The sequence below is a fragment of the Hirundo rustica genome, chromosome 1 (genome assembly GCF_015227805.2).
Source record: "Hirundo rustica isolate bHirRus1 chromosome 1, bHirRus1.pri.v3, whole genome shotgun sequence".
NCBI lineage: Eukaryota > Metazoa > Chordata > Aves > Passeriformes > Hirundinidae > Hirundo > Hirundo rustica.
This window is the reverse complement of record NC_053450.1, coordinates 13,146,386-13,159,053: the sequence shown is the minus strand read 5'-3', so window position 1 is coordinate 13,159,053 and position 12,668 is coordinate 13,146,386. Positions and strand designations below refer to the sequence as shown.

The following is a 12,668-nucleotide window of genomic DNA, read 5'->3' as shown; positions in this document are numbered from 1 at the left end:
TGGCTTTGGGGCGGCCGGTCTCCAGCGCCAAGCACTGCCCAGCCGTGCTGGAGGTGCCAGAGACCGCGGAGTAGCCGCGCCGAGCTGCGGGGCAGCACCGTGCCCCCTCCGGCGTGTGGCCCGTGCGGGGACGGACGCTGCGGGCACACGGGGCGGGAAGAGAGCCTTAGGGATCGGCTGAGGGCAGCAGTGCCTTCGAGGGTAGCAGTGCCTTCGAGGGTAGCACCTGGGCAGCGGCCGGTCCTGTCTCCGGGGCTCCGGTCCCCGCTCCATGCTCCGCCCCCGGCAGAGGGGTCGCGCCCGGCTCCGGGCAGGGCAGGGCAGCGCAGGGCCGGGCAGGCAGTGGCTCGGCGCCGCCGGGGCAGGTGGCGGAGGGAGCGGGGGGAGCGGAGAGCCCGGCCGGGCTCCAGCTCCCCCGCTCCAGCTCCCCGCCTCCGGCCTGCGCTGCCCGCCGTGCGGGGGTGGTGGCGGAGGGGGGTCCCCGACCGCCTCTATAAAAGCGGCTGCAATGGCTCTGTCGGCAGAGCCGAGAGGGCGCGGGCAGGCGGCTGCCGGGACCATGGCCACGGCCGGCGGGCACGACCTGCCCGCCCTGCTGCTGCTGCTGCTCCTGCTCCTCCGGCCGTGCGAGGCAAGTGCGGGGCGCACGGCGGGGCCGGCGGCCGGGGGGAACCGGCGGCCGGTCCGGGCCCGTGACCCGGCCCCCGGGGCCGCTCTGTCCTCGCAGGTGAGCGGCCGGGAGCCGGCGTGTCCCCGTTCGTGCGGCGGGCGCTGCCCGGCCGAGCCGCCGCGCTGCGCCCCGGGCGTGCCCGCCGTGCTGGACGGGTGCTCCTGCTGCCTGGTGTGCGCCCGGCAGCGCGGCGAGCGCTGCTCCGCGCTGCTGCCCTGCGACGAGAGCAGCGGCCTCTACTGCGACCGCGGCCCCGAGGACGGCGCGCCCGCCGGCATCTGCATGGGTAGGTGGCGGCATCTGCGTGGGTGGGTGGCGGCGGAAGGACGGACCCCGCATGCGGCGGCCCTCGGGGGCGGCGGGAAGACCCTTCCCGGGCCGACCCCGCCGCGAGGTCCGCTGCGGTTGTCTCTGCCCCGCGGTTCTCCCGCCTGCCCTCTGGCGAAGCGGCCGATCTTCAGCACCGCCGGGGCTGACCCCGACGCCAGTGCGGCAGCCGAAGGGCTGGGAGGGCCGGGGAGTGTCCGAGTGCCCTCAGCGAAAGCCTCCCCTTTTCCCACTAGTGCTGGAGGGAGACAACTGCGTGTTTGATGGGATGATTTATCGCAATGGGGAGACGTTCCAGCCCAGCTGCAAGTACCAGTGCACCTGCCGCGATGGCCAGATCGGCTGCCTGCCCCGCTGCAACCTGGACCTGCTGCTCCCCGGCCCCGACTGCCCCTTCCCTAGAAAAGTGGAAGTCCCTGGCGAGTGCTGTGAGAAGTGGGTCTGCGACCCTGACGATGAAGTGATTTTGGGTGGTTTTGCTATGGCCGGTGAGGAAACTAAAATTAGTTATCATAGTCATTGTGAGCAGGAGGTGATATCATCGTGAAAATATCCACAGGATTTCCAGATCTAAGGCACACTGCTTGCATGGTCAGTTTTTTTTCTGGTCTTTTTTCTGACCTAGAGTGACTAGTAGGTATACCAGTGGTAATGAATAAAGGCAGAGCTCAACAGGGAAAAGGAAGATTCAGAAGATGAATATGCATAGCAGGTTTAAAAGTTAATTAAGTTAGTTCCCAATTTTTAAATTTCTTTCTATCTGGCACACGTTAGTTCTGTGACCAGAATAAAACAAGGACAAGATCCTAATCCTTCAAACATTCCCATACCAAGGGGGAAAAAAAATAAAAGAGGCTGCACTCTTGCTAGTTGCTCTGCAAGACTATGTTACAACATATATATTATTATAACAGCTTAGTCTACAAGAAACTTTTCCCCCCTGAATTCTGCACCTTTTACAAGTGGTCGGTATGGTAGCTACAATGTTGATGAATTCCAGCCTGTCTGTGCTAGAGTGCTCATGCTTATTTATGGCATCGAAAACATTACAGAGTAATGTAGAGGCAGTGGTTATAAACACAGTGAATGGATTTGTAAGAAAACCTATCCCATTCCAAAGTGCAGAACTCAGGCTTTTTAAAAAGCTAGATAATATTTTCCCCTTTTTCAGTTTTTCCCTATTTTCATTTTTTTCTACTGAATTATGATTCCATTCCCTTTAAATTATACTATTAGTTCAACATGAATTTTCATCACTTTCTACTGTGAGTGGAGGGCACTGCACTCTCTTCCAATCACTGCTCTTTGTGATCTTGGGCAGATAGTTATGCCAAAACTCAGCTAATCCATTTAAAAACAAGTAAGGATTGAGGAAGAAAAGCTCGAGTAGCTTTTCAGTGTGCTATGAAGTGTTAGGTGTGAAGCATATAAGACATAAACAGAAAATTTGACACTTTTCTATTACCTTTCCTTTTCTTCCATTTGTCTGAAGGTGACAGGCTAATCCGTAAGATGCTTACAGGTGAATTGTCGGCATTCTTTTAGCAATGGCCATCCCTTGTGGGAGGCCACGATTTTGGATCTTTTCGATTCAAAAGGCAAGAAGGCTGTTGTGGAGGAGTTTAACAGCAAGAGCTGACTGACAGCTCAGTTGTGTTGTCTCCTTCTGTTTGCTCCTGTGCTAATCAGTGAATCGAACTATGCCTTAGCAATATTTGTTTCACACTGCCAGAGGGGCAGGGCGGTGGTGAGACTTGACCATGGCTTTAAGTACCTGTGATAGCTCCTGGAAATGGCTTCCCTCCTGCCTCCCTGCCATCTCCCTGGCTGTAATCTGTCAATAATTGACAAGATGGGGTGACTTCATGACTCTCGGGAGTAAAAGGACTTTAGTTCCATGCTGTTTATTAGTTTAGATAAAAAAATTCAGGCTCTCTCAAGACATACCTAATATAAATATAAAAAGCATATATATGTTTATAAATATACATAGCTTTAAAACAGATTTGTGACATAGTTCCATTAGAAAGAGTGAAGAATAAAAATCTATGAATAGAGTTCTAAATTGGTTTAAAAGTTGGCAGTAATTCTTCCAGCTGAGGACTTGAGTGAACAGAATCTAAATGCTTTGCTAATTATGCTAATATGCACTTTTCTGGTTTGGGGCTTTTTTTTTTTTTTTTTTTTTTTTTTTTTTAGATACAGGAAATTGGTACTCAGGATTCCTAAAAAGAAGCTTTTAAAATTTCTGAATCCTATCAAAAGCATGGATTTTGAACCTTGTTTTGTCTGATATGTTCCTTCCCAGATACAATAGAGCTCAATAAGATATTGAGGTTTCATGTGAGTTTTTCTTGTAATAAAGTTCTGTGGGGTTTTGTCTCCAGCCTACAGGCAAGAGACCACACGTGGGATTGATGTGTCAGAATCAAGCGCCAATTGTATTGAGCAGACCACAGAATGGAGTGCTTGTTCCAAGAGCTGTGGAATGGGCTTTTCCACCCGCGTTACCAACAGGAATCAACAGTGTGAAATGGTGAAACAGACACGGCTTTGCATGATAAGACCTTGTGAAAATGAAGAGTCATCTGATAAGGTATGCTGCAGAGAGTGAGGCAAGGCAGCAGAATCTCTTCAGCTCTAATTCCAAGGTTGCAATACATGGTCTACAATGGTCCAGATGCAACTGTACATAAATACACCTTTTAACACAAGTGTAGCAAGCTGAGTGTTTTTGGTAAAGCATTAGACCTGCTGGAGGTGCAGCACAAAGCTACTGAGCAAACACAGCAAGGTCAAGGAAGGTGATTCTGCCCCTCTGCTCCACTCCAGTGAGACCTCCCCAGAGCACTATGTCCAGCTCTGGAGCCCTCAGGAAAGACATGGGATTATTAGAGTTAATCCAGAGGAGGGCCTCCCCTATGAGAGGGGAAAAGTAACGCTGAGAGAGTTGGAGTTGTTCAGTTTGGAGGAGAAGAAGCTTTGGGGAAACCCTATAGCCCCTTCTGATACTTAAAGAGGATCTACGAGAAAGGTGGGAACAGACTTCTAGTAGGGCCTGTTATGGTAGGACAAGTACTAATGGTTTTAAACTAAAAGAGGTAGATTCAGACTAGATATAAGGAAGAAAAATTTTACCATGAGGGTGGTGAGACACTGGAACAGGTTGCCCAGGGAGGGGGTGGATTCCCCATTCCCAAAAATGTTCAAAGTTAGACTGGACAGTGCTCTCAACAACCTGAAGCAGTGGAAGATGTCCCTGCTCATTGCAGGGGGATTGAACTGGATAACCGTTAAAGGTCCTTTTCAACCCAGACTGGTCTATGATTCTATGGCAGGTTAAGTCATCCCAAAGAGATCACATGTATTTCGTGTGCAGATTGACAGTCCACACAGTCTTAACTTCTCCCACAAATGCAACTGTACTACCTGTAACCTGTACATCAGAGTTGCTTCAGTGATACAGAATGGATATGTCAGATTTCTAGTCTGTTGAGCATCTGGAGCAGCAGAGAAATGTGTGAAATGTCTGCTTGATAAATTAAACCTAATCTTAATCCTTATGAAGTTGTTTTTGTTGGTTTTTTTTTTTTTCCCCAAAAGCAAACCCAACACTGACATTTCTGATTTTAAAAAAATTGCATCTAAGGGAGAAGACGTTTTTACTTCTACACATTATGAAAGTGTTTCCATCAGGGTGAATAACATGTAGCTAGGTAAGAGGCCCATCAATTTAGGTAATGTTCTGAGTACTGGAGAACATTTCTAAAGCCTTTGCTGAAGAGTCTCTGCAGTTTTAAATACCGTGTTTTGTAGAGGAGATGAAATGTGGGAGGAGTTGAGGAGAATGATCAGAGGTCTAGAAAACATGGTAATCTAGGAAAAAAACAAATAGAACTGAACTTCTTCTGAATGCAAGGGAAGAGAGATGTGTTTTCATAACTGTATTCAGATATTGCAGCCTGTTTTGAGTCCATGTAGGATATAACAAGAAATGGCATGTTTAGACTGCTTAAAAATTAAGACACAAGAGAAAATGTTCCAGACATTATGAATAGTGAACTCTTGGGGTTGTCTGGGGCAGGTGTGGAGTCTCTGTCATTGAAGATTTCCAAGGACAAGTTAGTCGATCATTTGTTAAAAATAACATGGCTAGAGCTGGTTGCACCTTGAATCATAGGAATGGGTGATGACTTTTGCAGTTCATTTTACCGCTTTTTTTCCCCCTGAATCTAGTCCTGTAACTTGCGGTCATGGGTTTACACAGTTTAGTTTTTAGTTAAAGAAGAATACAGAATATTGCTATGTCAGGATCTTAGAATTATTTTAGAAAATATAAGGACCTATTAGAAGCTAATTTTAGATATTGGCATCTTCTTTGACCACTGAGAATGTTGAATACGACTTTGAGAAGTACCCATATAAATCCTGATTTTGTTTGAGTCAGCCCTTTTCCTCCCAGCCAGTTAAACAGGTAATGTCAAGTCAGGCCATTGTTAGCTGGATAGGCCCTTGTGAGGGGGGGAGCTGGCCCGAGGCCTGGCTGGGCTCCATCGGCTCCTGGCAGGGGAAGAGACACTGTAGTTTAACGTTAGCTACTTGTAAAACCTCCCCAGAGCCAGGAGGGATCTCCGTCGGGCACCTGATAACAGCTGTGGGCCCAGTTGGGCTGAGGCCGCCCTGATTGTCACTGAGGGGTGGGCAGAGCCCCCCTCCCCTCCCCTCCCCCGGTGATTCCCCTCTCCTCCTTCAGTGATTCCCCTCCCCTCCTCCGGTCATTCCCAGGCAGAGAAGAAAAAAGTATGAGGAGAGAAGCCCAGCCAATCTAAGGTGCAACAGGGGGAAAGATTGCTACCCAGCAGAGAGCACATGGCCGCTGCGGGCCTGGGCAGATTTAACCCTCTCCTGGCAACATGAAGCTTCCAAGGCTTAACCCTTCCCTAAGAGAGAGAAAAAAGAGACAGCGTGAAGTCAGTAGAGCAAGAGTGAAAGAACTGCTAAAGATTATTGGAAGAAAAGATTGAAGATGTAGACATTTTTAGCTGGACTTACCTAGTGTAAACTGTAGAGAAATGGACTATTTCTTGTAATATCTTAATGTTGTTTAGAAGAATACTGATTCTAGTCAAAAGTTAGAGGTTGATATAATTGAGATTTATGTGAGAATCTTAAACAGAGTAAGCCCCTCACTGGGGTAAAAGGAGGTCTCTATTTCTTTTGAGATAGAGACGATTTTTAGAGATAGAAAAAAGAAAATCCTTATTTTATACTAAAAGAAGCGTTTTTAAACACCAAGTACCCCAAATACGCTAAGAAGCCCATAAGTAGCTGGTGGAAAGAATGGCTGCTAATAGGTGAGACACCACAATCTGCAAAAATTCCAGGCAGTTGCAGATTTGTGACATTGGGAGCCACCAGACTGTTTTAGTCTTGTGGTGAATGTCTCCATAGGACTCTAAAAGAGACTCCTCTCCCAGAGTAATGAAAAATTATGTTCAAATAGTGAAACTGACTGAAAATTAAAAGTTATGTCTCTATGTTGTTTTGTAAGAAAGTTAACAGTTTGTAAGGAGAAGGAAGAGTGTTTTGAAGTTTCATTTATTTTTTTCCAGGTTTTTTTTTTCTTTTCCATTCTTTTAGTGTGTGTTAATAAAACTGTTTATTTTTAAGCTTAAGCTTGCTTTGCTTCTTCTGATCCTCTTCCAAGGGAGAAAAAAAAAAAAAGAATGAACACTAAGACCACTACACTAAATTTAGTAAACAGAAATTTATGAACATAAAACCACTACACTTGCTCATTTGACTTGCTGATTCTCTGGTGGATCTACACTAGACTGAGAAATTTTTCAGTAGAGTATAGTTTCTTAATGAATGTATCGGATGACATGTGTAAATTATTTGTCTTTCATTACTGATCCAATATCACGCTGGTGTCAAAGAGCAGATCTTGCAGGTGTCACCTGTAGGTAACTACTGAAGCAGTTTCAGTCTTCTTGCTGTTGAGTAAATAAAGACAACAAATTTAAATTTTCAGAGTAGACCTGTATCTTTGCATGTTGTTAAATGCTGTCTGTCTTATGCAATGTTTTATCTCTTCTCTCTTCATATTTCTCTTAGAAAGGGAAGAAGTGTATCCGAACGAAGAAGTCGGTGAGAGCTGTTCGTTATGAGTACAAGAACTGCACAAGTGTGCAGTCGTACAGACCCCGTTACTGCGGCCTCTGCAGTGACGGGCGCTGCTGCACCCCACACAACACCAAAACCATCCAGGTTGAGTTCCGCTGCCCCCAGGGCAAAGTCCTAAAAAAGCCAATGATGTTGATCAACACCTGTGTCTGTCACAACAACTGTCCTCAGAGTAATGTTGTTTTCTTCCAGCCGCTAGATCCCACATCTAGTGAAGCAAAAATATGAAAAACATGAATTAGATAGTGCAAAAAGTATAAGCAGTTTATGCAAAACTTGACCCACAATCAGGTGAATGTAACAACTGCATATATGAAACTTCTAAAATATTTTTCAGAATGGTCTTTCAAACTAGGTGCTTTTTTCCCCATAGTTTATTAAATACCTCATTTTACATTTGCCTCCAAATGTCTTTATTCACTCAAAGGACATTTTGAACCTTGGACAGAGCCTTTTTTTTTCCTTAATGGTGGCATAAAGATGACAAAGCCGATAGCTAGACTTTCTCCTTGAGTTAAGGGGATCATGCTGCAAGTTTCAGCACATGTAAGACTGGGCTTCTTTAGAGTAAATGTATTCCTTGAGGAATACATGATACTGCATCACATAAGCTTCCAGGCTCTTAACTTCACTTTCCATACCATGTATAAGCACTCCAGCAGTGTTCTTTTTTCTTTTTAATGAAACTCTGTTTTTTGTTGACAGTAAAAATCTTACTGATGGAAGTATTACATTCATGTGGCTTATAAAGTACATTCTGTCAATACTTCTGACTCTTGAGGATTAAGATTGCACATAGCCCCTGAAATGACATAGGTAAGATCTCTTATCCTGAAACACAGCACGTTGATAGCTGACAGCAATTAATTTTCTCTTTGGTAACTTCACTAGCAGGCTAATCCAAAACCAACACCTAAGAATTTGGTTCTAATCCATGTGTGTCAGTAGATATAACTATTTGGATGCAAAAATAATATATCTGTAAGTTCCTCTAAAATACTAACTGTATCATATGGTGCTTCATTTCTTAGAAATGTGTATATGTAAATAGAAACTGTACATACTGTAATATACCTCTATTAAGTAAATAAACTTTATGTGATTCAAAATATTCTTTCTTAAAGTTGTTTTTCTTAAACTACCAGCTTTTAACAGCTAAAAGCAATGGGAATAAAAAAGATCTGAAGACTCCTAAAAACAAAAGATGATTTCTTGTGTTATTATTAATGTGCCTCGTCCTAATTGCTGCAGTAAAAGTCAAGCAGTGCCTTGCTACAGGGAAGGATGAATAGTTTGTGGGGCACATATTAGAAAGAAGGTTTCTTTCAGAGTAAGTTAGCCTGGGAGATAGGATAATGTAACTAAGGTCAGTGTGCCCTGAAATACAGTGGTGGTGGTGAAGAATAATTACACAATTCAGAGTTCACATTTGGGTCTGAACAACTAACAAAGTATTTCATTTCATTTCAGCCTCACAAAATCAGCCTGTGACTATGTTTGTGTTAGATACTCTATGGCAATACCCTTAAGAAATAAGAGCCTGAGGGGGCAGTTTCATGTATATTAAATCATGTATGTAGCAGGATTTTATCAATCGGTCATAAGTACAATAGTGGAGACATTCAGCTGCTTTGATTGTGAGACCAAGTTTAGCCTGGTGTGTGTCTGTTGGTGACAGTGGAGCTGTACTTATGCCACAACTGTTCTATAACCATGTGGTAGGAAACAATTCTGTCTTGAGAACAAAAGGCAGAAAGCCAAATCTTAACATGTTTGGCCTAGTGTTCTACTCCTCCAAAGGAGCTATTAAACTCTGGTTTGGCAATTCCTGAGACACAGGGTGGAATTCAGTTGAAGGTTAAGACTCCTTATTTTAGCTGATGAAGACTAACATAAAAATAACTATGAGCAAGCATCAACAGCTAATAGGTTTTTAGTAACTTTTAGGTTGTCCTTGAAATTATGAGGTCCTGGTACTGATTCAGTTAAGGTTTAGATACACTGGGTCCTCACCTGGGCTCTTGCATGTCTTTTTCCACTAACTGCACCAATGATAAATTTCTCTGTAGACATTGCTATTGTTATCAACATATTCCTGCCTGCCTTTTGCTTTTCAAACAGTGGGAACAAGCCTATGTTTGTGCATACATGCAGCACTCTCTGCCCTTTCACAGTTTAATTCCTAATCATAGAATCATGGAATAGTTTGGGTTGGAGGGGGCCTTTAAGAGTCAACTGGTCCAACCCTTCTCAAAATGACCAGGGACATCTTCCACTGCTTCAGGTTGCTCAGAGCCCTGTAAACTGACAATGAATGTTTCCAGGGATGGGGATCTCACTACCCTCATTAAACAAAATTTCTTCTTTATATCTAGTCTGAATCTATCTCTTTTAGTTTTAAACTCCTCTCTCTCAGCCTTTCCTCAGAGGAGAAGTACTCCATCCTTCTGACCAGCTTTGTGGCTCTCCTCTGGTCCTGGTCCAAAAGGTCCACATCTTCTAATTAACATCTTCTGCGCTAGGAAATGCCAAGACCTAGACAGGACTTATCAGGACTCCTCAAAGGAGTAGATCAGAATCCAGGAGTGATGGAAAAAGGGGTTTTTTTAAGAACAATTTCATCCCACATTTCTTCCTGCATCCCTCCTCCACCGCAAAAATTAGGCTGGTTTGTTCAATGCTTTTCTAATATAATGCAAGCTATCAAGCATTTCTCAGGGTCATCTTGCAAATTACAGGCACCTTGGTTTGCCAGAGGTGCATCAACTACTGAGCAATGCAGCAATAATGTCTGGACAAATTTAAACAGTTTTTGGATTAATAAAACCCAGCTAATCCTGAGCCAGATGTAATTAGAGAGGAATGCAGTCAACTAATGACTTCCTATGAAGTAAAATTATTCACTCTATTTTGACAGTTCCTCTATTTCATCTACACCCAAAGTAATTTATTCTTGTGCATCACCTTATCATTGCTGCATTGCTTTGCCTCTATCCTTCTGTTTTCTTTTAATGTCATCCAGATTTTTATGTCATTCCTTAAGTTTTACTTCTATTGGATCATAAAAACAAAGCACAGTCACCAGGGAGAAGCAGTTCAATAAGTAGCTTTCACTTTGCAGGCAAGTTAGAAAGATTGTCTGGGATTTGAACCCACCACCCTTTGTACATTAAGGTCATCCACTACTCTTAAGTTTGTAGGTTTTCTCCCCCTACAGCGGCAGGAGCTTTATTTCTGATATTTTTGAAGAGTCATGAATGCAGCTTCCTGCTGGGGCTCTTCTTGTGGATTGTCCATCACTTCCTTTGGAAAGGGGAATATGTGCACTATGGCATATGAGTTCAAGAGCAACTGGAGTAACTCCTTTTACCTATACTGTTTTCCCAGGACTTTAAACTACAGTCTGCACTTCAGTAAACCAGTGCCAAAATACCCCCATAATCTTTCTTAGTTCTGTTGTACCTGATTTCTGCATCTTTAACACATTTTGTGAAAAGGCAATTGCATTGGTACGAGCACTGCAACCTCCACAAAAGAGAAGTGCTATGGTGTTCAAATACTTGTTAGCCATCTTTATAGAACTACAGCCGTCTCAATGTCTTCTTACATTACTATAGCAGTTCAGCAGGGAAAAAATATCTTTTGGAAAGAACCACAAATGATTCCTTTGGACAAAAGGAGCCAAAGATCTGATCCAGTTTTACTGTCTTTTAGACTACTTACCAATACCAATCAGTGGCTCTTTTTACCTCAGCTCAATTGATACAGCTTTTCATCTGCTCTCAGTTTGGTTATACTAATTTAGATTTGTTTTACTTTAATATGAACAGTTATTACCTTAATCTGTGGGCTAATTTCAGCCTGTTCCAGAAAAGGCTCTTTACATTGATTTAATTAGAACACAACAGTGGTGTGTCAAACCTGTGAAATTCACATAAGGAAACTCCAGTGATAAAATCCTGAACATTTCTGGTGTAGAACTGTGATTTTCCTAAAGAAGCTAAGTTAAATTACTCATGAAACTCCTGAAGGGTCTGAGCCCAGATGATCAGACTCCTTTGAGTTTCCTCAGGGCTCTAGCTCAATGGCGACTTAATGGAGAGAGAGACAGCTTTGATCCAGTTTTCCAAAAAGTAATTTTAATAACACAAAAATAACAAACAATAAGGCATTCACAGTATTGGAACGAGCTGGACCAAGGCAGTAAGAAGGGGCAAAAGGCCTGGTCCTGGGTCAAACAGGGGTACTTATGCACTGTGGTGTGGGTGGGGAGTTAAGGTGGGGTCTGAGACAAGGGTCCAATGGGGGAGAACAATTAGGAATATTAAAATTATTGCACTAAAAATGAACCCATGGTAACACAAAGAACCAAGAACTTTCTAGTAACAATTTGCATAGAAAGCATGTGAATAAGCCTTTTGCTTATGGCACTGAAAATGGGGTTTCCCAAGGCATTTTTCCAGGATTCTCTTCTTCCCCAGGGAAACTGCCCTCTACATACTCAGATTGAGAAAAATTGAATTATTCAAATATCAGCAATTCATTTTCATATCTCCATGAATTCATATCTGAGCATTTCAGGGAATAACACCCAATGTTCTAAGGATGGGTCCATGCAGCAATGTGTACTGAGTATGTGTTGATGAAACAAGCACAAAATATGCTGGTCAACTTGTTCATCCCATGTTCTCTGAACAAATGTGTGAAAAACGCCAATCACTTGTTTTTAAAATTTTAAAATTTTAATAGCAAATAAGATGGTTATAAAAATAGAATTAGAGTAAAAAATTGAACTATTAGAGTTAGGACAATATGAGACAATAAAAAACAAAGTTACAGACGTCTGGGTGCCTCCCTGAGCAAAAAGCTACGAAGAAGGATGCCTGCTAACAAATGACCATCTCTTAAAAGCAATAGCCTGTTGAATATTCATATATTTCATACATGAAGCATAAACTCCATTCAAACAAAGAACTGTCTCTGGTTAGTATCACTTTTTTTCATTTAATCTCTGTGGCATCCTCAAGGCTCAGAGAGGCAGGAGGAGTTGGTCTCTTCTGATAAGGAAGTAGGAAATTCTTTTTTTCTCGGAAAGATTTACGTTTTCCTGTGGTTGGCACACAAAAACTACACTTTAACTACAAAACTGTATTTACCATACTATCAAAACATCAATACAACATTAACAATCAATACAACATAATACATATAGTAAACATCTTGCGTAGAGCCATATAATACGCACTTTTCACAAAATGTACCTTTCCTTTGCTACTGCCAGTGAAGGACTGCCCCAAAAATAAATCACTTAACAGTTTTTGGTATTAACAACTGGTAGGTTAAGTATGCCTTCAATAACAGGTGTTGATGACACCCAGTGTTGTACCTCAGAGCACACGTAGCCTGAGATGTTTATAGCCACTTCCAGGAGTCCTTCATCTCTAGGACTTAAATAAAGCAGCATTCTTCTTACCTTTATTCTGCT

At 43.3% G+C, this 12,668-nt stretch overlaps 1 protein-coding gene across 1 annotated transcript; it reads left to right on the top strand.

The window, feature by feature from the left end:
• The first annotated feature begins 559 nt into the window (after positions 1-559).
• CCN3 (cellular communication network factor 3) lies at positions 560-8,257 on the top strand. The gene is made up of 4 exons (XM_040076624.2): positions 560-956; positions 1,234-1,485; positions 3,385-3,593; positions 7,115-8,257. The coding sequence occupies exons 1-4, from the start codon at positions 560-562 to the stop codon at positions 7,409-7,411; spliced, it is 1,155 nt and encodes a 384-aa protein (XP_039932558.1). The 3' UTR covers positions 7,412-8,257.
• Positions 8,258-12,668: the final 4,411 nt, after the last annotated feature.